The sequence below is a fragment of the Coturnix japonica genome, chromosome 2, assembly GCF_001577835.2.
Source record: "Coturnix japonica isolate 7356 chromosome 2, Coturnix japonica 2.1, whole genome shotgun sequence".
In the NCBI taxonomy this organism is placed as follows: Eukaryota; Metazoa; Chordata; class Aves; order Galliformes; family Phasianidae; genus Coturnix; species Coturnix japonica.
Window position 1 is genome coordinate 116,538,001 of NC_029517.1, and position 24,491 is coordinate 116,562,491.

General features: G+C 47.1%; 1 protein-coding gene across 3 annotated transcripts; it reads right to left on the reverse strand.

The window, feature by feature from the left end:
- Nucleotides 1–7,419: 7,419 nt before the first annotated feature.
- Nucleotides 7,420–13,742, reverse strand: ZNF706 (zinc finger protein 706). Of its 3 annotated transcripts, none has more exons than XR_001553599.2 (4): nucleotides 11,498–11,570; nucleotides 11,214–11,350; nucleotides 10,528–10,635; nucleotides 7,420–9,894 (listed from the first exon to the last, which is right to left on the reverse strand). XR_001553599.2 is itself a non-coding variant. In XM_015856124.2 (4 exons), the coding sequence occupies exons 2-3, from the start codon at nucleotides 11,346–11,348 to the stop codon at nucleotides 10,540–10,542; spliced, it is 231 nt and encodes a 76-aa protein (XP_015711610.1). In that variant the 5' UTR covers nucleotides 11,349–11,350; nucleotides 13,612–13,742; the 3' UTR covers nucleotides 7,420–9,894; nucleotides 10,491–10,539. The 3 variants fall into 3 exon arrangements, 2 of the variants coding, with proteins under 2 accessions (XP_015711610.1, XP_015711609.1); XM_015856124.2 differs by lacking the exon at nucleotides 11,498–11,570 and adding an exon at nucleotides 13,612–13,742 and having other exon boundaries at nucleotides 10,491–10,635; XM_015856123.2 differs by lacking the exon at nucleotides 11,498–11,570 and adding an exon at nucleotides 13,612–13,741.
- Between the last annotated feature and the right edge of the window lie 10,749 nt (nucleotides 13,743–24,491).

The following is a 24,491-nucleotide window of genomic DNA, read 5'->3' on the forward strand; positions in this document are numbered from 1 at the left end:
TCCGTAGGTCCATATTGATCAGAGGAAAAGCTGAAAACGAGAATGGTGAGGAACCGAAATAGAAACAGTCCCACATCCAACACACTATCCCACGCTGGCAGGGACATGGGGACACGGCGAGCACAAGAGATGCTGGCTGTGCCAGATGCCGAGCTTGTGACCTACAGTGGGCACTGGAGCGAGGCCCAGGCTCATTGCTAAATGATCTATTGCTGTCTTTTAACCGAGCACTCCCACAAGGAGGGGCTGGCTGCGCTGGGGGACAGCCAGAAATGGCGTGGGAGGAACAGGGCACAGAAGTAAAGGCCTCAGAGAGCTGGTATGATCCAGAGATAAAGAAAAGTAATTAAACAGAGGGAAGCAGAATTAAAGGGTCACTTGAGGGCTGTCATGTGACAGCCGTGTTAAAGCTGTCGTGCCAGTGCAGCCTGGGATGAGAGCGTGGTGCTGACACGGGTACTGCCCTACAGGCTCTGTTCTTTCCTTTTCCACATTGCAACCAGATGTGGTGGGTGATGTCCCTGCCCATGGTGAGGGATTGGAACTGGATGGGTTTAAGTTCCCTTCCAACCCAAACCTTTCCACGGCTCTGTGATAACTGCAGCCTGGAAGCGCTGCAGCAGGCAGACTCTTATCCTACACATCTCTACACAACCACAGCGTTTGCACTTATCAAATGATTCTGTTGATTTAGCATTTTAAATTCTAGGCAATTTCAGATATGCAAGGGGATGCATTAGGCTAAATAATTCCCTGCCAAGCAATCCTGCCCCACCAAACAGCAGAGAGGCCCGGGGAGGTGTGTGCTGGAGGTGAGAACGCAGCCCAGCGCAGTGTGTGGAGGAGGAGTTTCTATGGTGACATTTGCAGCTACAAGCGTAAGTGTGGCTGCCTGGTGCGGATGCTGCAGCCCGGCAACCCTCCAGGGAGCCCGCTGTGTTTTTGTCAGGGTGTGATGCCCTTATGCACCACCCTCACAAAGCACCCCAGCCCACATCCACAGCAGCCACAGGGGCTGTCACCTGGGGAAGGGCAGCCAGGAGTAAAGTGTCCTGGTGCTCCTGGGGGATTCATTGTGAGGAATCCCTGCTCCAGGGCTGCTGCTGCTGCAGGAAGCGCTGTGTGGCACCATGGACTAAGGCTAACCCCAGTGGTTTTCAGAAGGAAGAGGAGGAGGGTTCGGGGCACACATTTCAAAAAGGGGGATTTCCTGAGGCACAGAGAGAAAGGGAAGCAGGCAGCCCTGTGTAGGAGGGTATTGGGGCAGCTCAGGAGCATCTCTGGCACAAGGGGTGTGTGAGGGAGAGGGGAAGAGTTGGTCGTGAGCAGCCTGTGGGCAGAAAGGCAAGATAGCCCAGAGGGAATGGGATGATGAGGGCTTTCCCAGCAGGGGAGGGAGCTGGGGAAGAAGGAAGCACAGGGAAGGAGGCCAGAATGCCAACATAATGCTACTCACCGCAGTGCTGTGATATTTGAGGAACGTGGCCAAATCTTAGAGTGGTAAGGTCCAGAAGAGCAACTCTACTGAGTTGGATTTGGTTAGTAGTAAGAGCAGAAAGCTCTTGGTACTCTGAAAATTAATCTTTCAAGAGTGTCATGCATCCAGCATCAATGGAAGCAAACATTACACCAGGAACAAATTAACCCAGCTGTGCTAGTTAGTAAATCAGCCACAAGAGCAGCCCTGTGCCACTGTGTGGGGCTGGGCACTGCCTCCCCACGGCCCCACAGCACCCAGGAGCTCCTCTGTTGAGCAGCACTGCTTTTAGAAATGAAGCACATCAGACAAGGCATCACTTACATAAAGACATCACCTCTTTCCTCATCTATTGTCACTTTCTTTCCTCTATCTCAGCCATTCCCTGTCCCCTGCCACATCTGTAGGGGGCCAAAGGACCTTGGTGGAGTCCCTTAGCATTGCCTAGGGCTCGTGCAGAGACGGAGACCCCCCACATCTGCTGCGTTTTAGTGTGGTAACCACTATCAGGTGCTGGAGACCAAGGGACTGGCCAGGCGCTGATCACAGTCAGCAGCTCCTGGCTCGTGTCTGAGCCTTCCTTTGACAGGTGGAGGTGAGCAGATGACTCACCTGCCTGTGACAACCTTCAGCACTAACACAGGAGTTTCTGGCTTCATTCTGGAGACACAAAAAGCACCAGGTATGATAAGATTACAAAAACCACCCAGAGAAACAGCCCAGTAATGAATAGGGAGGAGTGCTTGGGAGAAGCTAGGCAAGAACATTATGAATTTGTTTTAACTACAGCAATCACTACCAAATGGCTGGTAGGATGCTACAAGTGCAGTATTATTACACTGTGCAGAATCTGAGGTAATTTGCTGCTGGAGCTTGTGTGTTATTGAATTCACTGGATAACATCTGTCTGGAATTCCTAGTCTAAAAACAATAAACACAGAGTGAGCAAGGCAGCACATCTAGACCGAGGAAAAGCAAAGCCTCACGAGATGCAAAGCGGAGGCAAACATCTCGTTACTGCCAGGGCAGCTCCAGAGGGGACCACCAGGGAGGAGTGGATGCTGCAGGTCACGATGAACGTTCCAGGCATGAGAGAGCCAGATAGAACAATTCTGGCTGCAGACAGCTTCATCTTTGCCATGAGGAGAAAACGGAAGGAGACAGTAATACACCCCAAATCTCCATACTTAATAGCAGAACAAAACGTACTTTAATGCCTGTGCAGTTGGTAGCACAGAGCCGGAGCTTTCATCCTCTTACCCCAGGGTGCTTCTATTTGTTCTGCCAGCCCCTTCCCTGCCAGCTGAAGGACATACATTATTAATGCACAGCCTAAATGCTGCTCTCACTCATCCCTTTACTATTAAAAAGCTTTGCTTACATGAAGAGGAGAAGTAGGATTTGGCCCAAATATCTTAATTGTGCCACCCTGATGGGTTGTCTTAACACAGATTGAAACAGGAAGCTTTGTGTTCCGATTTTTGTGAGTGTATTAATTACTCAGTTGGTTATTGTTGGGCTAATGTACATCAGCATAGAAGGGGAATACCCTGAGAACATCTTGGAGGAGTATCGCTGTAGCTCTGTCCAAATGGCAAGAGCCTGAGGCTGAAAACATTGCTTTATAAACTATGATCGTGAGCAGCTTGTCATTGTTGTTAAGGGAAAGGATCTGCACAGGAAGAGATGCCACCTGCAGAGGAAGCTCTGTGTTTGGGGCTCATCCTGCTCCGGCTGAGATGAATCAGCACCTAGCCCGCATTGCTGACTGCTCATGGCCCCATAGCAAATGTGAATTGTGGTTATGCAGAACCACAAACAAGTTGAGCAAGTGTAGCACCCAGTTGTTCATGCACAAAAAGTACTCTGGGAAACAAAGGAGAAAGCAGAACATAAATGCAAGCAAAACCTTTGGAAAGCTCTCCTATTACAATGACAGGTACAGAGGAGCACAGCACATTAAATAAATGAGAGGCTGCAGAATCTTGCCACAAAAGGCCAGGATGAGGGCTGCAAAACAGAGATGAGCTTCTTGCTCTGATGAACAAGGCCCAGGGGTGACCTGGACAGTGCTGCTGCCCCGACTTGTTGGGTATTTGCTGGGTACGTGGCCAGTCACACAGATGTGTCCTCATTTGCACTGTGCCAAAGAGGAGGCAGGTCAGACTTGCTTTTTTCTAGACAGAAGGACGTTAAATGAAAGCTAAATGATTTGAAGGCCAAGGAAAAGGGAGAAGCAAACAGGTTGGGCAGGAGGTGCTGGAAATTCAGCAAGGCAGACCTGCAGTGTCAGCCGGGCAGGGTTCACCTAAGGTGAGCATGGTGTGGTGAGCCTTGGCCCAGGAGCTGATGATGTTACATACTAGCATGGCTAGACATGCAAATGGAAAATGGAAGAGAGCAAGACTGCAATTTATTCCACAGCTAAGAGGTAGACACAGGATTTACTGGGAGCAAAAACAGTAGCTGGGACGTTTTTGAAGATGAAAGACTTGTACAGCTCTCCTAGAAAACTGGCTGCAAAGATGGAAACGAGGGTGAAGAAGAAACCACCAAGTCCTGCATTCACTCTCCAGGAGCACACTAATGCTTTTATTTAAGAAGCTGGATGCTGACCTTCAGAATGACATTTCAGCATTTTGTCTTGATCAGTTTTAACAATTAAGGCAATGAGTTGTTGGTAAAGATTGGCAGCTGCTTGAGAATCACAGCCATTGGTAAAGAAGCTCTGGGATGCAGCACTCCTTTCAGCTGTTGAGTTCATGGCTCACCTTCCTTTTTTAATGGTATTCTTCGCTGTCCCAATTCCTCTCTTCTAGTCTCCTCTTGAGCAGTAGCTGCTTCATTGAGTTTTCCTGCTTGTTTCCTCCCTTGGAGCTCACTGGAAATGGAAGGACTTCCTTTCTCTCCCTGCCAGCCCTCCAGTATCTGACCTGCTGAAGTCAAATTCTGGTCAAAGACAGTTCATAAACATCCCTGCTGACAATGAAGTCTCAGCATCAGCTTTGTTTAAATTTCCGTCCAGCTTTCTCCCTTCCTGAGACACCAATTCTAAATAAGTCTGCTCAAGAGTATTTGGATAGATGAGTACCTGGGTAAGTGTCAGCACAGCGTGTGGAGGTCTGGTGTAGGCAAACACACAACAAGGAGGGATGGAAGAGGGAAAGGAATCAATCAAGGCCTTGGCACATTCATTACCACATTAGCAAGGGGAATGATGCGTCAGTGATTGCTGAATATCTGCTGCAGGTGCCGTATAAAGCGCAATCTCTTCCAGACATTGTTAGTTTATTGCCTTTAGATGGACCTTGGCCATCATTAACAATCAATCAATTCTGCGCCAGCCTCAAGTGTTCAAACACCCCATGCAAGCAAAGGCTGAGTGAATTGCTTTTGCAGCCTCGCTGAGATCCAACCTCTCCCTCTGCTCCTCCCCTCGCACAAAGCAGCTATCAAGGAAAAGCTGGTTTTCTTTGCTGATCCTGTACAGAAATACAGACTCCCTGGGAAGGAGTCAAAGCTCAAGTAGCTCAAGATACAATACAGGGACATTCAGCATAAGATCTGGGACCCCTCAGCCACAGTTCATATGCCGGGGTGAAGAGGAAAGGCCCTTCATCTCCTATCTCACACTACCAGCCAAGCTCACCCTGGTTACCCTGCACCAGGACTTGGCAGGCTCTGCCCAGGGCTGACTTATCTCGCTTGCCCAGCAAAGTCAATGGGATCATTTTCTGTCTGACTGCCAGCTTGAGTCATCCCATGGAAGTGCCAGCAAATACCCTATTTGTGTCAAAGGTGATGGCAGGGCACACAGCCGGCAGCAGGAGAGGGAAGCCAGATCTCCAACACTGAGCACATTTGGTGCAGTTTTCACAAAGCCCACAGCACTGAGTTGCCTTTATAATACCTCCCTTCTTGCAAGATTTGGCTGTAATCAGCCAATGGGCTTATAAGTCAGCGTCCAGGGAAAGCAGGACATGACTCTGGTGTAATTGTGTGAGCCTTATTTCAAGAGGAAAGCATGTCTGCAAATGTCAGGTTGCTTTTACCCCATCACAGCAGCGAAAGGTGAAGTCAGGCCACCACCAGCTAAAAATAGGCAGTGCAATCAACCCCCCATTAGCAGCCAGTAGCTTCATGGACGCGATCGCACTCCTCCCCATTCACTCACCCCAGCTGGGAAATGGGAGGAGTGGCACAGAGATGTTGAGCCCTGAGAAAACAGCCCAGAGCCACACAGTGAGCAAGAGACAATTAATTACGCAAGTGCCTCAGACAGAGGTTTCCAAATCTCTGTCCATGGGGCAGCAGCATCTGAGGTCTGCACAGACACGCTGCCCACATTGCCTTTGATTACACAGTAGGGAAGAGAAGATGAAATTTTGAGGGCTGAGCGACTGCAGCCCAAAAACATCTTATGGTTTTAGGAATTACAGTGTGTGAAGCCTGTCGTAGCCGGCACTTGCACTGCACGTGATCCCTACATTAGCCTGGTGCACCTCCTATGCACATATAAACTGTGTTGCCATGTTGGTCAGTGAAACTGACTCCAGTAAGGCATCAAGTTAGTGGGCTTCTGCACACGCTTATGGATGTCTATCAAATAACAAAACCAGGTTCCTACCAACTTCAGCACACGGAATTAAATTTGTGCTTGAGGAAAACAGAGGCGTGCTTCATCCACTTAGAAAGCAGCCTAAAAGCTGCAAAGGAGGAGGCTCAGGGGGGACCTTATTGCTCTCTATAACTTCCTGAAGGGAGGTTAGCAGGTACGATTAGCAGGTAATGACTCCTTGAACTTGAAGGCACAAAAGGCAGAAGCCAAGAGTGAAGGCCCATCTAGTAGGCCTGAAAATACAAAGTGTAATTAACATGCATTTCTTCTCCAGGCATACTTTAATCTTGCAAGCAACAGGTGGGACACAAAGGAGGTTTGGGTTGTGCCCTATTACCAGTACACAAAAGGTACTGTGAGAACAGGCCTGGTGCCATGGATGCACGGCCTCTGACATGGTCATTGGGTGAAGGCCTCACAGGTGAAGCAGTAAGCTCCGATCCATACTGACCACCAGTGCTCTTGGAGAGTCAGAACCAAGGCTTGCTGGGAGCCTGGGAAGATACCCCAGCAGGAAACTGAAGGGCTTTGTGTTGGACCAATCCCATTCTACATGTCTACACACAATTCAAACTGCAGAGTGAAAGAGGTCCTCTGCAAGACCTTCGAGTGAAACCATACTTGGATGAGCTACAAACAGTACAGGAGACAGGACTCGGATGCTGTTGTCTTGGTAGATTTGACTGAGACCCACTAAAGACAGGTAAGTATGCATTAAATACATAGGCAGAAAGGTTATTAGGGTGGCCCCAGTGTGATGATCTTCTAAGAAGACAAATACAGTTCCAGTGTGTTGTTGATAGAAATGATGTCTGCAAGTCCCAGTTCTACACTGTGCTGGCCTCTGTCAACACTTCAGGTCACATTTCGGACAACGCGAGTGAACATGGTCAGACTGGAGGACCCAGAGGAGAACACAATCTCTAGAATTAGAAGATGTACTATGAAGAGCATGAATTACCTGGGTTTACTGATAAGACTATAAAGACATAACAGCCTGATAACCTGCCCTGATAACACAGCTCCCTCATGCTGTATCTACTGTACCTCAACCATGTGAAGCAAAGACAATGGAGAATGCATTAACACGATGATGAAAGAAACTCCATCCATTACCTCATTTCATCAAGATAGGAAAACACTTCAGTAGAGTTTACAGAAACGCTACCGATTCCTTCATTGCTATGTGGTTTGCAAACAGCCCCTGGTCATTAGCTTTACTTGAAGTGTTTTCATCCTAACAGCAAATAACCACAGGGGATGGTCTCCAGGGACATTCATGTTGTACAGCATTACTTGTTTTTAAAAGCAGGCAGAAAATATGACATTTTACATTTCATTTTTATTCTCTTTAATCAGACACGTTACAACGCACAGCTGTGTCTTTAGCCAGATAACAGGGTGCCATTCTTCAGATCAGGAAGAGGCGAAGGACTCCTAGCCCTTCCTCTGACCTTTTAGGTTAAAGGAGTATCGCAGATATCCTAAATAAGAACTATTCCCTCATTTAATAGAGCATCCCCACTACACTCTTAAAGCATTTAAAACAGTTCAGTCATAGATTTCACTTGTTCCTGTATTTGAGACTGCAGCTACTGTAACGAGGGGCATGAATGACCCGAGGATCACTCTTGCTTTCTACAAGCTACGTGGAGAAAACATTAGTTCATAAGGTGGTTTCTAATTGAGCATCATACAGTCTTGAAAATACAATTCTAACTTCACCATCCCGCCACTGATGTAGCTTCCCAGCTCTTCAATGCTCATTGAGAGAGAGTGTTTATGAAACAAAACCTTTTTATTGAATGCTACACAATTTGAATGGAAAGAATAGAACATATACTTCACCTCAAGACCAAACTATAGGGATACATCCCAGAACATTTTCCAGAGTAAAACCAGATTACTGATTGCCAATCAGTGCAAGAAACATCTTTATCCATTTGCACTCAGTGTATCTTAGACAAATGACAGCATCAGAACATTGAAGTACCTCTCCTCCATACAGCAGATCTCTGTGGGAACCAGTTTGTCGGGATATAGTTACTGATAACATTAAAGAAAATAACGAAGGGTTACATTCTGATGTCAGGTGTACAGGTGCAGTAATGGATTACTCACAGAGGAGAACAACATCATCTATAAAAGTTAAGTGGTATTCAGGTTATCCTGGGGTGACTATAGTACAGAGAAACTTCATGTCAAAGTAAGTATTTACACAGAAACTGTCACAGCAAAGAGGACAGGAAGCTTGTCTCGCTGAAGTAGTTCATTAAAAAGCAAATGAGTGGACAAAGACAAAGGCTTTGACTTTATATAATAAAATACCAAGTGCATTCTTTTAAGTGAATGAGTCTTTGAGACTATGGTCCTAGACTTTAGGAAGCCATGTGAGGGTCAGATGTACAGCCCTGCTGTGTAGCAAAGGTTACTTGGACTGCCAGAATTCTTACGTCTCTTGTAACCGCAATAAATCACAGCAGTTCTAGTGGTGCTTCTTACTGTGAGATCTAAATGAAAGCTCTTAAATAAGCCCCCTCCAGATGCCAAAGATAGGTTGTTGTTTCTTTGTATAGCAGATCCTCCAGAACAAATCTGATGTTTTTCCACTACTTCTGCACCGTACATCTGGGATTAGAACTGAGCCCAGAACACTTAAAGGCTAATTACGTTTAGCTTCTCAAATGCTCTTGGCCGGAGAGTTATTATCCAGCTTTTTCTTGTCAATGCAACTTTAATTGCATGCAATTTCTTAAGCTAGCCATATCATTTCAGTTGCTTTGGCTCTTTTCCAATAGGCTTATTTTAGTCTCGTTGCAAATTAAGGTTATTAATGGCTGGCTATTTTACGTATTTCTTCAAGAGCCGCTGCTAAAATAACCAGATGCATTTGAAGGCGAACACTTGTGGCTGACTGCTCAAGTAGCTTCAGAAATCATCTCAAATCAGATTTTCAACTAAGAGTAGAATTGTTTTTAACTAATATTAGTGAGCATTTTTTAAGCCAGCATACCCAAAAAGCATCAAACTTTACCACCTCTCAGCTTCCTCAGCCAACTACCAACTATTAAGGATCACAAGGCTAAGCGGAGTCACCGGTGAAAGACTCGAAAGAACAAGCTTGAGCCTTCACAGTACAGGAATCCCATTTGAAATGGCTTGTAGTAACAGACTCCAATACACAGGACAAAACCGTAGAATAAAGTCTCACGATACTATTGCAGCCTCTTGGGAGCTTGCTGTGCCTCTTGAGTCAGTAACTCAAACGTTAGTGACTGAGCTCAAGCAGGCACCACACTGAACAGTCAATCTGAGCAGCTTCCCTCTTGCGTTAAAATTAACTTACTGTAATGTACATTACTTTCAGTGGAATGATACTGCTCGTGTTTTAGCAGGACGGGGAAGATTCCACTTTGTCTTTTCTTGTTTTATAAGGCAGATAATGCAGAAAGTTAAAACAGAACCTCTACAAGCGTTTCATCTGTGATATTGTAAAATCAAAGTACTACTTTATTAAATGAGTTATTTTACACAATATGAACATCAATATAATTACAATTGTAAAAAATTTTTTGTGTTTTTATAACAAGTATGGACTGATTTTTTCAGGATTTCCAAAGAGGGCACAACTGTACATTTACACAATTGTCTTTGCGTGAAGCCCGAGAGGGAACAGCATAAAAATATGAATGTTTCTGTAGCCCCTTCATTTTTGCTGATCAACAGTTTTAGAAAAGCAGCTGCAGGTTTGTTATGTAAGGTCTGACAGTAGAAGAGTCAATAGGTGCCATGATTTCACCTATAAGAAATAAGAATAACTCAGTTAAGCTGATCCATTACACGATGCCATTTACTTTAGAGCGAAAGAAATACTGCAACTGTTCTTCACTTTATTTCGGCCTTTAATTGTAACTTGTTTCAGTTACAGTCTAACAACAGGCTGTTAAGGAACCTTCTAGAGAGAAAACGGAGGTTAAATTCTGTATTTGAATGCAGAAAAATAATCTGCATCCACTTGCATAACTTCAGGAACAAAAAAAGCTGAATCATTAGAAATATGCTAAACAATTCGGCTTTCATTACATGGTTTCTAACAACAGGCACACTTAGTACAAATATCTTCATCCAAGCAAGAACTGTGGAAGCTGACATTTCAAAGCACTAACTGAAGAATGAAGTATTCCTACAGCTCTAAGGACGACCATTTCAAATAATGTTAAACACCCTCCTTTCAAAAGATCTTCCATGCAATGACAACCATTTCAGCCCCGTAACAACAGTTCAGGGGCATAACTTTAACCTATACTTAATTTGTACATTAAAAAAAATAAAGCATCTTTCAAGTCCAAGTGAGCAGGGGGAAAAAAAAAAAGCACCAAACAAGTGATAATATACCTTCATTTTTAAATGATTATCTGATAAAAGTAATGACCTGTAGATATCTTTACGCCTGAACATCAGCCAGTTCTGGAGGAAGTGGAGTCTTAGGATGTTTGCTTTCAAAGTGCTGTTTGAAGGTCTTGGGATCCGGCATTTGTGTCTGATTAAAGAGAGACATTGAACTTTATGTGCAGTACATGAGCTACAGGATACTACAAAACCTGCCACCCCCCATGTTTTATTTTACTTCTGAATCTAATTTGGAAACCCTAATTAAGACCCTCAAAGTAACAAATCTATCCTAATCTATCCAAAAACTGACCATTGAGGTTAAAATGACAAATGAATCCCCCAGCTCCAAAATGGGCACACACAGGAGAAACAACCAGAAGGGAAGTATAACCCAAACAGCACTCCAATTTCTGATTTCCTGTTAAGACATCTATGCTAACTGAAGTTAGTTTCCCTCTCTACATTAACATTGATTACCATAGCTGTTAAGACAAAGATCTATTCTGTGTGATGGAACTGGCCTATCTTGAGGTTGATCAAGAAGTATTCTCAAACCTTCTACGCTTTAGACCATATACTACCAGTGCCAACCTACCCTTGCAATTCAAAAGGCAAGAAAACGATCTGAAACAGATCAGTACGTGGCCTCTTATAATTTCTCGTATCTAATTATTAGTCTAGAAACAGACCCGTGTACAATAATACTTAGCCTTCAGTTTTTCTTACCCTACAGACAGTGCAGGTATATATCAAGGCAGCCTTGGCTGCAGCCTTCTGATCGTGTCCTTGCTTCTTTTTCTGCTCAGCTTGCTTTTTGGCATTTTTCTGCTGCGACTGAATCTTCTGCTGTCCACGAGCCATATCTACAAGCAGAAAGAAGATATTTAGTCTGCAAGTGTGAGAAACTGCTAGCTGACTCAGGAGTCATAACTATGAATGTAAGTAGTCATGCGCTCTGACCCACAGCTCCCATAATTCATACACAACAGGCATCTGTTCGAGCTCCTTACTTTGTGAAGACCCTCTGGTTTCAGTAGTAAAGAGACACAATAGTTCGAGTCCATTCTAAGGCTTCTTCCTTTGAAAAGCTTCAACATATGACTTTGATAAATGTTTAACAGAGACGCTCAATTTGTATCTCTGGAAGTTTGAATAGGTTTCAAGAAAGGGAAATGATCGCTATTCCCCAAGCTGTATCAATGTCTTGTGGTGTACTTGTTTGTAATCTGCTCTGGAATCGGGAATGGTAAGAATGATGAATCATCCTTCTTTATCAAAGGCTGTTTGTAGAGGTGGCCACCCTTGGCAATTTCCAGCTGATCTTACAGGCATTCCTACATGCTTCTTGAAAGGACGTAAAAGCTGCATCCACCAGAAGCCACTATTCTACATGACCCAGAAACACAAAGGAAGCTGGCACCACTGCCATTAGAAGGTCCACCAGGAACAGAATCAAGGTACAAAAGCCTTATTTCACAGAGAAGCAGAGCAGCATAATCCGCAGCAGGAGCGTTCCACCTGCACGCAGCCCACGAGGACACCCAGCTCAGCTCACAGCCCACCCCCACAGCAGACGCCAGGCAGGATTCGGTCACACCAACACAACAGAATTCAGCATGTGGTTACGTAAAGCAGCAACCCACTTCCAGCTATTATATCTCCTCCAGTTCCTCGTGTCCTATGCCTAATCTAGTTGTGGGGCTCACAGAAAAGCAAGGCTTACTACTATACAAGTACAGGACAGCTACTGAAGTCCTATTTTTTGAGGACAACTATTAAGGCCTGCTGCTCCTAACCGGCTGGCTGGTTATCACCCCTCTATGCATTATATCTACTGCTCAGAAGAACACATTGCATGGACACAACTGGCCTGCCACGCAGTCCTTCCCACAAGGGCAGAGGCCTTCCACCTTCCTGGACACAAAGCAGTACGGTGATCAACGCTGAGTAACACAACCCTGACCCAAAACATCCTGCAACTACCACAAATCCAGGCCACAGTCACTTTTTCCCCTATGGTATCTAACACCACTATCCGGCCCTTTGGAGAAGGGTCACACCACAGCTTCAGAGCTCCCTCACAGTTCAATTTTTCTAAAGAAATTCCTAATTTCCAGTAACTCCATAAGAGAAAGAAGGCATTGCCAATTGCTTTGCATGTGCTAAATGGAACAGTAGAATTTATTATGTCTCTATTTTGTTGGCACCACAGAAATCCTTCAGAATTCAGGGGCTCCTAACAGACAAATTTCCATAGAGCATTTGTGTATTACTTTGTACATTGGCCCCTTGAAAAGCGCATAACTCATACATTGCAACAGCTCACAGGACCCTGCATTGGACAGCTCTGAGTTAGGATACAAACAAGGAAACACAAACAAAATATCTGTTCAAATATATCATAGTCTCATGCGGGTTGGAAGGGACCTTAGAGATCATTGAGTCCAACCCCCGGGATTCGAGCCTCTGTGTAGCAGAGCGGCACTTCTACCACCTTCTACCACTCTCTATGATCCTACAAACAAGAAACCAGCAGCATTTGAATACTGAAGTTACATTAATGAAGCTGGAACACTTGAATGAATACTTAATTACAGGAAAATTAAGATTACTCGAATTATCGGCATACTAAGAAAACAACTAAAATCCATCCTAAAGTTGGTTTACAAAGATACAAAGAGGAGCCATCAGTCTCCCCGCACAACACAACACAGCGCTGCCCCCCTGTCAGTCACACCGCCCCATATCGCTGCACCGACCCGCTGCTTTCAACTAAACCCCCACAATTGCCGCGGATCGCTGAGCCTGGCGCTGCCCCACGCGGGCCGTTCCGTGCAGTAACCGGAGCGGAGCGGCTGGTCCGGCCCGTGTCCTGCAGCAGCACCGCTCCCACGGCCGCCCTCGGTACCGCGGGATGGAGCCGGGCGCGGCGGCAGCTCGCTGTCCTCGCTCTCGGAGCCCGGCCCGAGGCCGCGGCCTGCAGCGCTGATGAGGCCTCCGCGCCTGCGCCCAGGCCACCCCCATCCCCTTGAGGCCGCGCCGGCCGGTCAGAGCGGCCGAGCGTCCCGTCCCGCCTCGCCGCACCCCGGGCAGCCCCCATCCCCGTCCGCCCCGCTCCCCTCACCCGGCTGGGAGCGCGGCCTGGGGGCCCTGGCGAGCGGGAGGAGACAGCAGCTCCGCGCGGCCCCGCCGCAGCCGCCGCCGCTGCCCGAGAGGAGGAGGGAGGAGGAGGGGAGCGAGCAGCGCGCATGAGCGGCACCACCTCAGCGCCAGCACCGCCCCACAGCGGCGGCCAATGGCGGCGCCGCGCCGTTACATAACGCGGGCAGTGTGGTAGCCATTGCTGCCGTCAGGAGGGGCGGTGCTGAGTGTAGGAGGGCTGGGAATGGGAGCAGGGCGAGTTAAGGTTGAAAGAATGGGCTGAGAGCTGGGTCCAGAGGAGGGCCACGAAGATGATCAGGGGGCTGGAGCACCTCCCCTATGAGGACAGGCTGAGGGAGTTGGGATTGTTCAGACTAGAGAAGAGAAGGTTGCGGGGTGACCTCATTGCAGCCTTTCAATACCTGAAGGGAACTTACTCCCAGGAGGGGAGTAAACTCTTCGAAAGGGCTGACAATAGCAGGACACGGGGAAATGGTTTTATGTTAAAAGAGGGAAGATTTAGGTTGGATGTTAGGGGGAAGTTCTTCACTAGGAGAGTGGTTAGGCCCTGGAACAGGCTGCCCAGGGAGGTTGTGGATGCCCCGTCCTTGGAGGTGTTCAAGGCCAGGTTGGACGGGGCCCTGGGCAACCTGATCTAGTAAATGTGTATGTTTGGTGGCCCTGCCAGGCAGGGGGGTTGGAACTACATGATCCTTGAGGTCCCTTCCAACCCGGGTCATTGTGTGATTCTGTGATTCTGTAATACTCCTTGAAGGCAGCTGCTGTGGCTTGGCCAACTTACACGCCAACAGGAATATTTACACATACACATGCAGGGCAGCAGGGAGATACGGGGTGGATATGATGAGCTGGTGCAGGGGCAGAGCTGGCTGTGTGCGGGATGCTTGGCATAGCTGTGTCGGAATGAAGCGCTTGTAATTGCAGATTATCTGGCTCGTGGACTTCCTGTGCTTTGTGCTACTCCCATGTGAGGTAAAGCAAGCCAGGGTACATGAAGGAAAGTTAAAGAACCCTTTGACTGAAATTGCATGTAAATAGAAATATTCTGTTTTTCTGTGCCCTTCTTTAATTGTTGGAGGGTTTTTTTTAGCTTAAAAGAAACATTCTATGTCCCCATCATTTTCTGTTCAGGGACAGAAATGCTCTTTCTGGCATTATATCAAAATACCCATTCTGCTCAACAGCGATCTGTTGGCATTGACTTTTGTTGCCAGTTAGTCTGGCCTATCTCACTTCAAAGTGACTGGTGTCCCCAGCACAGTTCCCTGCTACAAACCACCTGACATTTCGATATACGTTATTAAACCCACTTTGAAAACAAGAGTTTGCTTATGGCAGAACGGGTGGAGCTGCATCTCCCTTCTGAATCAGTTCCTGCTGCCATCTGCCAGTCCCTCCCAGGGCCATTCCCTGCCACATCATTTTGCTGCTTGCTTTCTTGCGTGCTCGCTATCGATCCAGTGCTGCATTGATTAAACCTCACCCCAGCAGCCAGTCGCTGGCTGGTGGCCAAGGGCTGCCTTTTACTGTTTGCTTGTGGGGAGCACGCAGGCTGACATCATGAGTGTGGCTACCAAGCAATTTCTTTTGGTGCTGACCATGACCCCTGGCACATCTAACAAGTGAAGGAAAGGGAGTGGCACATGCTCCAGGCCTGCCAGTCATGGGTATATTCTCAGTAATTTTGTGGATGCAGACCAGTATTAATAGGGACGTGAAAAAGAAGAGATTGGTTCTGCAGCTAAAGGTCAAAAAGCTTTGACTTTGAAGCCAGTATCCTTGGGAAGGATATGCAAAGCTGGTGTAAGAGTAGAGCAGAGCCAGTGCTGCTGAATTGCATGGCCAGGTGACATGGTGGCCTGCAGAGCACCAGGCAGGCTGGAATCCTCCTGATGTGATAGTGCAGCAGTACTTAACAGGGCTGAAGGTCCTGACAGGATAGTGTTCTGCTCACTTACCCTTTCTCTGCCATATAGATTTTTCTCTCCTACATGCATTAGTACACCATTATTTTCCCTGTAAGAGCATTCTTCACAGCCACTGCTCCAGCTCTCATGCCTCCAGCTCTCATACCTCCAGTCTGCACCTACCCAACACCGTGTTGACTCCTGTTCCTCCATTGCCCCCAGTGACCGTGTGCTACTCTTATCCAGCTGGGATGTTGACATCTCATGGGCTTTCCCAATATTGCTACTGTGGTACATATAAGAAGAAATCCATGAGATCTAAAACAACTTCTTCACTTTTCAGGTTGCCTAGTTGTTTAGCTCTGCACTGGAATGAGATGATACCAACTCACAATACGCACGTGGTGCAGAAAGAAATGTTCTAAAGCATGTGAAGCTACGCCTCTTTCTGCTTGTTTCTGCAGAACCAGCTATTTTTTTCAGTGCACAGTGTGCTGATCTACAGGCTGCTTCAGTAACACTTCTCTCTGTTGGAAGGGGGAGAGAAGCCCAAGGAAGGATGTGACACGGAGCTGCCCACATCCTCCGAGAAGCAAAAAAAGAGAAGGCTTGAGTGGAAAAGCTCACAAGGAATGACAGAGGGGGAGGCAGTCGGCAGCTGTGAGATCCAGTAGCTCAAAGGTTGGTGAGGCTGATGCATGTCCTGGAGAGCTCAGGCAACGACTGCCTTGTGACCTCTAAGCATTTGGCAGGTTCTCCTCTTTTAAACCCACATTTTTTTCTGCTTAAGAAAAAAAAGAATACAAGGCACAAATGCCTTTCTCAGCATGTCACAGCTCTTCTGACCAACCCACACAGACGAACTGGAGGCCTTGAGAACATACGCTTCCGTACTACATAAACAGTTTAAAATAGATTTGAGCTGTGCGCAGCATTATAGACTGTTACTATTTTCAAATGCACGCAGTTTAATCTCCTGCATTCATTTCCATTTTGCACGTGCTCTCCATTCATGCTTTCAGGTCTCCTTCATGCTGAGGTCCTTGCCTTATCACGAAAGCCAGTTCATCTGTAGATATTTCAATAAAAATACCAATGTTTCCCTCGTGTTTTAAGGATATATTTTAACACCTCTATGAAACATCCTCACATTGTGCTGTGCTAATTAAAATCTCTTACAAATGTGCCAGCCTTGTTCTCAGCTCGGTTCTAGCCTTGAGGAGGGTGGTACATCCCTCTGTCTGTGCTCCTGAGCAGCTGCACATCCTAGAGATGCCTCTCCCTCTGCCCTTCAGTTATCCCTGAGCGGATTTCATTGTTTCATCTTCCTGCTGTCCAAATAGTATGTGAATCTTGCGGTCAGTGAAGCGGAGGCCAAGGATGCATCCCAGAATGACACATCCCAGAATGAGCACTAGGGCACAGCGTGCAGGAATGGACTGTGCTGCAGGATGTTCCCCCTGGAAGGAAGCAGCCTCTGACATCCAAAAGCGCTACATGCTGCAGGTTTTCCCATGTCTGCTGCTTCAGGAAGAGCTCAGTGAAAAACATCTGTCAGATTTCAGCTTTTTCCTTCTTAAATACCCCATTACTTGCACTCTGAAGTCCCTGTATGGCTTAAAGGCAGGAATCCAAAGAGCCTGCTGCAAACTGAGCTGTGAGGATTGCATTGATTGTCAGTGCTTCCTGCTAGCTGGAACATACTGGGGTCTAGCTCACAAACACTGGTGAATAAATGGGACCTGGCAAGAGAAATCACAGGAGTTATTTGGCATATCTGTTTTCCTGCTTTACGGCTGGTGTTGAGCAGCACAGGCAAAGGGCTGCTATTTCACTCTGTCCTTTAGCCTGGCTTCTGCTTAGAAACTGCAGGAGAAAACCAAAGAAAATGAATTATGCTTCTGTGAAAACCCTCGGTGCATCTCTCTAGTCATGCAAGAGAGTATAACACTTAGAGGAGAGTCTCAAACCTGGAAAGAAGCAAGAGCTGGTTATGCAGTATCATTAGGTACAGGCTTCATACAGTGGTACGTACTAAGCTATAACAATTTAAATGTCTCATTTAAACTGCTTGACTTTAAAAGTAAAATTAAAAAAAAAATCAAGACTTAAAGGATTGCTGATCTGTGAAACTAATTTGAAAGGTTGTGCTCTTACAACTTGGCTGAAAAATTACAATGAACTGAACTGGAAATGCCTGAAACGGAGGCTTACATGTCAGCTCCAGCAGGGAAGTGTCTTTTACAGTGCTGCCATAGGCAAAAAGACCAAGTTAGAAAACAAAGGCATGATCCTATCTATGCTCAGCTAGAGGTGCAGGCCCTATGCCTGCTTTCTTCACTCCACATCCCCAAACCAAAAGCACAGCCCCTGCTGTCCTTCACATGAGCCTCCCTGCTCCCATGTCTGTGTTGTACCCTTTGCCACACCAGCTGTCCCCTGTGTCCTGGTATGCACAGCTGTGCAAAGCTCGTAGTGAGGGCTGCCAGCACAACCCAGGCCCTTGCTCACTTCAGCTGCTCCCTATTTGAAAACATACACCTTTAAGGAAGATAAATTTAAACTGTAAATAATCTCCCAGGCCTGTTGCTTCTGTGTTCTTCTCTGATACCAGAAAGAGTTCTTTGATGTGAGAAATCTTTTCATCACGTAGGTAAAGATCACTATCAAATCTTTTCTTTACCTCCCTCTTTGATAAACTGAAGAGCTTGATCTGGAAGCATAGGATCACCAAGGTTGGAACAGTCCTCCAAGATCATCTGGACCAACTGTCCACCTACCAGCAATATTTCCCCTCTAATTGTCCCAACATCTGAACATTTCTTGAACATAATGGTGCTGTGCTCCAAACAGTTACTGGCACCAAGGCTGACACTTAGGATGGCTTTCCATTTATAATTACTGTTTGAGATTCCATGTACTCGGGTCCCAGTCTGTTGTCATGGTTTCCATCAATTTCTTCAAACAGAGAGCCTGTATCTTGGCTTTCTGACTGTGCCACAGACATGTGCGATGTGGGCAGACATGCTGCCCTATGCAATGACCATAGGGCCCAGGTCTTATGGTGCCCAGATGGAGCCTCTGTCCCGTCTGAGTTATGAGGTGCCAAGAAGTCCTGGAGGTTTCCACCAAATCTTTCTTTGGATCCCTCTGAAGCTCAAATCCCTTACACTAACCTGGCAGCCTGGTACAGCGCTAAACTCCATTCATTAGACCTTAGCCTGGGCCAGGCAATGACCTTTGTGCGCTGCGCAGCTGGAGGCCTGCAGCTCTCCTTGCTGGAGGTGAGGCAAACAGTGGTGATAAGGGAAGGAATGCACAGCCCTGCTGGCTCAGCACTGGAGGTGGTTTTCTGCCACACCTGACTGTAAAGAAGTTGGAAGTGTTTTTCTTGGGAAATAGGGGGAGGTAGAAGGATCCACCTTCATGTGTAGCTTACTCAGCACAGGCAAGAGAAAAGGCTTTGGTCAACTCCTTCTGAATGTGGAAGGAGTTACAGGACAGCCCTGAGGAACCGGCAAAGGGCACATTTGTCATGCTCACCATCACCTGTTTCTTCTGATACTAAACCTGCTGGAATACTTGCACGTTGTGTCTCATCTAGTGTTAGTGAATCCTGAAGTGTTTTAGGTGGGATTTACTGGAGCAGAAATGATCCAACTTGACTGCATGGGAGAAAGCCCAGTTGCTCCCACATGCCTGCAGCTCTTGTGACAGGGGGACAGCAGATTGTGGCACTAAGGTTACTGGCCTGGCACTGTTGTGTAGTGGCCCTTCTGACCAAAAGGTGTCAGGTGGCTTCCAGACAAGGCCTCAAGATCCCATTACTCAGACCTCAGGGAAGAAAACAGCTGTTCTGTTGCACCGTGGTGGAAAGACCACAGAAAGGATATGCAACACAGTGCTGGTAATCCCCACAGAGTATCTGATAACCATAAAAAACATTTTACAGCCTTCAAAGAAAGGGCTGACACCAGGCTGGATAGTCCTGGTGTGAGTGACGTTATTCCAGCCTGTCATGAAGGCCTTTACTGGAGAAATGGCAGAGACCGGAGGAGTTAAACCCAGTAACATCCCTACTGCTGCCCTTCAAGAGCTGGCTTTGAATGGGGCTGGCAGTGGCTGGAGGACACACATCACAGTGTGGTCTTGGCCATCCCCAGTCTGAATAATGACAGATGTATTATGGAAGATAATGCCAGCTATGAATAACATCATTCCTTAACATCTAAGGAAGGTGGGACTGGGAATTTCTGACCTTTGATTTGCTCACCAGGCTTCTAAAAGTAGATAATCCCATGCAATGCTGTGGGCCACGCTCCACTGACGCACACAGCTCCATTAGCATCAGGTGCAGGGCGAGCACTCAGACAACAGCTGTACTTGGCCTGTTGGGGTCTGCTCTCCATTTATCTGCTAGACAGAAATACTGGAGGGAGCCCAGCCCAGCTCTGCTGCTCTGAATGTCGCTGCTTCTGTTTGACTCTTCCCAAAGGGCCCATGGGTGAATTTAAAAGAGGTGCAGTCGTTCATCCGCAGCTTGTACACAACACAAGAATGTGGTACCTGGTCCCCGAACTCCTCATCTGCAGGACATGTCATAGCTGATGACTGTGCTTTTCCTGCTGGCCTCCCTCTGTGGTCTGCGTGCTGCTGTTCTGGAGATCAGTCCTGCTCTTCGGCACTGATTCAAATTATAAAGTCCAATTTATTCTGAGCACATCTCCTGGAACTGCCGCTGCAGTGCACTGGCCCAGCCCATGCAATCTCACTATCTTGGGAGCATCTCTGAGTCCTTCCCTGCTGTTAGCAGGCACAGGCAGCAGTTAAGATGATGGTGGTGTTAGGAGGGCTCTCTCCTCAGAAGCGTGGCCCCAGCAGCCTGTCCCTGCTCGGGGGCCTGAGCAGCATAGCAACGTGTCTGCCATGGGCAGCGGGGAGCTCGGCTTCAGCCTCAGATCTCACTGGGCTTTACATTCTTTCCTCTGCTTTATCTTAACTTTTCTGTTCCCTACACAGCGATATCACAGCTACTTGGGCTCTGTTGGCAGCTCTCCTCTATGAGCAGTTACACTCTGTTGGTAACAGCAGGCTGGTCAAGGTCAATTGGTTTCCTCACATGTGTCTTGCTGGATATCAGAGAATTCAGCTGTAAGTGCAAGGGAAATCAAGCATCCTAAACTCTGCTGCTTAACCACTTTTTAACATTTAGGGGTAAGGTTTTGTTTTATTACAACCAAGAGCAATAAAACCAAAGAAACTCTCAGGTGCCAATGAACTCTCAAGTCGTCTTTTTGTTGGCAATATCTGCATTAGCCCAAAACTGCAGCATGGGAGAAGCAAATGAGGATTGGAGCAGATATCTGTCATCAGCTAATAACAGCAACTGTTAATTATGCGGTGCTGCTATAAACGTACCGTGCTGTGTAGTGAAAAAAAGCACCACTAGGAAGGACTGATGGCTTCCAAAGGCAGAACAAACCAAGATGCTACCCAGGAGAAGGAACATTTCCCAGTGGTGGGGGCTTGATGCTTGCAATGGGTCAGGAAGTAGCACCTCCAGTTTCCAAGGAGGTGGCACCAGGCTGCTGAGGGTGGCTTTATGGAGATTTAACAAAGGGAATACGGAGCAGAAATAACACAACAGCCCCATAGCGAAGGGAACCCTGTCCTGAAGGGGCAGCTCTGCCAGCCGGACAGCAAAGCTCCAAGGGTAATTGCAGCGAGCCCAGCTGGTGGTAAGGCGGAACGTGCTGCATGGGAGTTAATTAAGATCTCCAATAAAGATGGTACAAGCTGACCTCACTCATGTTATCTGAGAAATGTGATGGGGCGTGCAGAAGTGGGGGCAGGCAACACAAGCAGCTTTGCTCAGATGTCATGCGTTGCACTTGGGTGTATCAGCACAAGCTCCAATCCCACATTTACCTTTGGGGCACAGTTGACTTGTGCAGGCTGCAGGCATACACAGAGTCTTACGTGGAGCTCACGTTGCCTTTCTCTCTTCCTCACCCCACAGAGTGTGGGAATGATCATTCTTCCTCTTTCTTCGGTTCTTTTGCCAACAAACCAATATAAATACCATATTGCTGAGCTATCAGACTGAGCAGAGTAGCATCTTACAGCTGTGATTTAAAGTCCTTTGTGAGCACAAGGTCATCACATAAGGAAGGTGAAACCGGGTGCTTGCAGGATCTTCCTTGCAGTCCCAGCAGAGGTGGGGCACCCCAGCAAAAGGGCACCCAGGAAGCTTGGTATGTATATAAGATCCTTCTACATGAGGAACAGCTTTGCCAGGAAGCAGCCCCCCTAGTTGCATGGCTATAGGGATGCCCAGGGTGCTGCCTGCCTGGGCATTGCTTTGTGAGCTGGGACTTCCCCAGAAACCTCACTGGAACCCAGTGAAGTTTTTCTGCGGCATGAGAGGATGATCACTGATTCCTGAATAAATAATGTATTGCTTTCCTTCAAGGTATTAATATGCATTAGCCAGAAGAGCTGAACAAGCTCAGTTTTTTTAAGCAATCCCCACTGGATTTATAGCAGCTCAATAAATACTCAGGTTGGGAGGGCTTGGGAGGGAGCTGGTTTGATCAAGTGCCAATCTGCATTACAATAGAGCTGTCTGTGGGCACCTTCTTGGCAGACATCATGAAGAGACCTGAAATAATTTCTGGCCATTGCTATTATTTGCCTTACCTCCTTGAAATATGGAGTGCTAAAAATTAGCTCACATATGCACTTTATTTTCCGCACTTCTCTTGATTATTTTTAATGTATAAAAATAACGCCCTTGACAGCTTACCCTCTCCTTTTCAGGAAGGTTCTTATATGAAAGCTGAATGTGCTTCTATTCTCCATCTGCTTCGCCTTTTGCCGACTGCTTCGCAGGCTGCAGCCGCAGTAAGGGCATGCACTGCTTTCCCATTGCATTTAATGAAAGATCCCAAGATAACAGGAAACGTGACACACCGCCACTGCTGGGCATGTCCTGGCCCTTCCCAAAGGAGTTTCCCATCCCTGCGTCAGAGCTGTCATAACCAGAGGCACCTCTCACAGCACTGATAACATCTTGAATGACTTAACATTTTGCAACAGAAGATTAAAGATTCCTCTGGTATTACTGGTTTTATTGTATATATATATATATATTTAGTTTGGATTAATTTGCTATATGTGAAGCCTGCAAAAAGAGTGCTACTCTCTTAATCTAAGATAGCAAGTAGGCACCTGTACCCAAAGGCTTGTGGCCAAAAGACCCTTCATTCTGAGGTGAAGGGCTCAAGAGTTATCCAAAATCCTTCTTAAAGAAAACTTTGCCTCAGAGCCTAAAGCAGAATTGCAAACTAAGCAGCAAAAACCTTGCTGGAGGGAAAGATGCCAGCTTCCCTCTGCACAGTTCTCAGCCAGAAGCTTAGTCCCACACCACAGTGAGATCTCAGTTGTGCATTTGTGGGCCAGCACCTGCTGTCATCTGACCCTCTGCTCTGGAAAGAACAGAGGATACGCCAGTATGAGACAGTCTGTACCACATATAGGCAGAAGAAAGGGATGAGGAAGGAGAGAGGTAGGAGTGTGGCCAGCAGGGGCCATGTCTGGACATCTCAGTTCAAGAAAGATGGGGAATTTTTAGAGAGTGTTTCTTGGAGGACCTCATCTCCTGTATGAGGGAAGGCTGAGAGGGGATCCCATCAATACTTATAAGTATCTAAGGGGCAGGAGTCAAGTGAATGGGGTCAGGCTCTTTTCAGCTCTGCCACCAATTTACTTTGCCTCCTCCAGAACCTCATGACCCAAAGACGAGCGTTTCCACAGGGGCACCCAACCACTTGACCATGGCATTGGTGATGTGGGGAGCAGCTGTGGGGCTCAGTGATCTTCTTTTCCCTTCTAGGGTTTCTTGGCCTTCTCTCTTTGTCCCAAGCTCACAGCCGTGTGCTGGAGGAGATGGGCACCTGGCCCAGGGGTCGGACAAACAGCAGCCATGCAGACAGCTTGAGAGTGTCTCTGGGAGCAATTGCCAGCCAAGTGGGGAAGTGCCTTCACTGCAAGGAGACCTTTCCTGAAGGCGCTGGAGGGGCTCCTGGTGTGCTCTGTGTGTCCTCACATGGTGTCAAGGAGTAAGGGAGGAGAGAGGCCTGAAAGGGAGCAGCAGGAAGGATGAGCGTAGAGAGCAGAAAGCCTTGAGGAATACCTAAGAGTGTGTGACTCACAGGGAAGGGAGCTGCCTGGTAACACGAACTGACAGAGCGCTCCTTTCATGGAGCATGGATTAGCTGAGGGCTCCATCTTTCTCTTACACAAAAATACTGATTTCTGAGACCCAGAACTTTCTAGGGCTGTCACTAAGCTTTACATGGAGGGATCACATGTAGAATAAATATCTCATTAAGCTTGACAAAGCAGTCTTTCTGTACAGCTCGTAGCAGAAGCATGAAGGCTGGGATAAGAGCAAACCAGCCATATGTGTGCTTCAGGCTGGCACCTGGCACGGTGAGTGGCCCCTCTGCCACACACACAGAGGAGATGCTCTCCTGGATTCTGCCGTTGTGGGCCAGCAAAAGGGAAAAGAAATGCCCCAAACCTTCACAGCGGATTCTTCTTAAGGGTACAGTAGGGTTAAGCTGGGCGTCAGCTTCTGAAATTAACGTTCCTATGCAAATGGAAGCTGAATCCTTGATAAAAAGAGCCGCTGTGCCAATGGAATGAAACAAGACAGGGCAGGAGCTGGCTAGCATGAGGCCAACCCCTGCTCTGCCCATTGATGAAATAACAACAGCTGAAAGGATGCGGGTCGACTTCCTCAGACTAGTGTAACTCGTCTCTACCAGCGTGAGGCAACTAAACAGCATGCAAGAGCTGCTTGGCGGCTTTGTGGGAGTTGTCATTTAATGAGACAAATAGAAACATTTGTCTAATGGAAACAAAAGCAAAT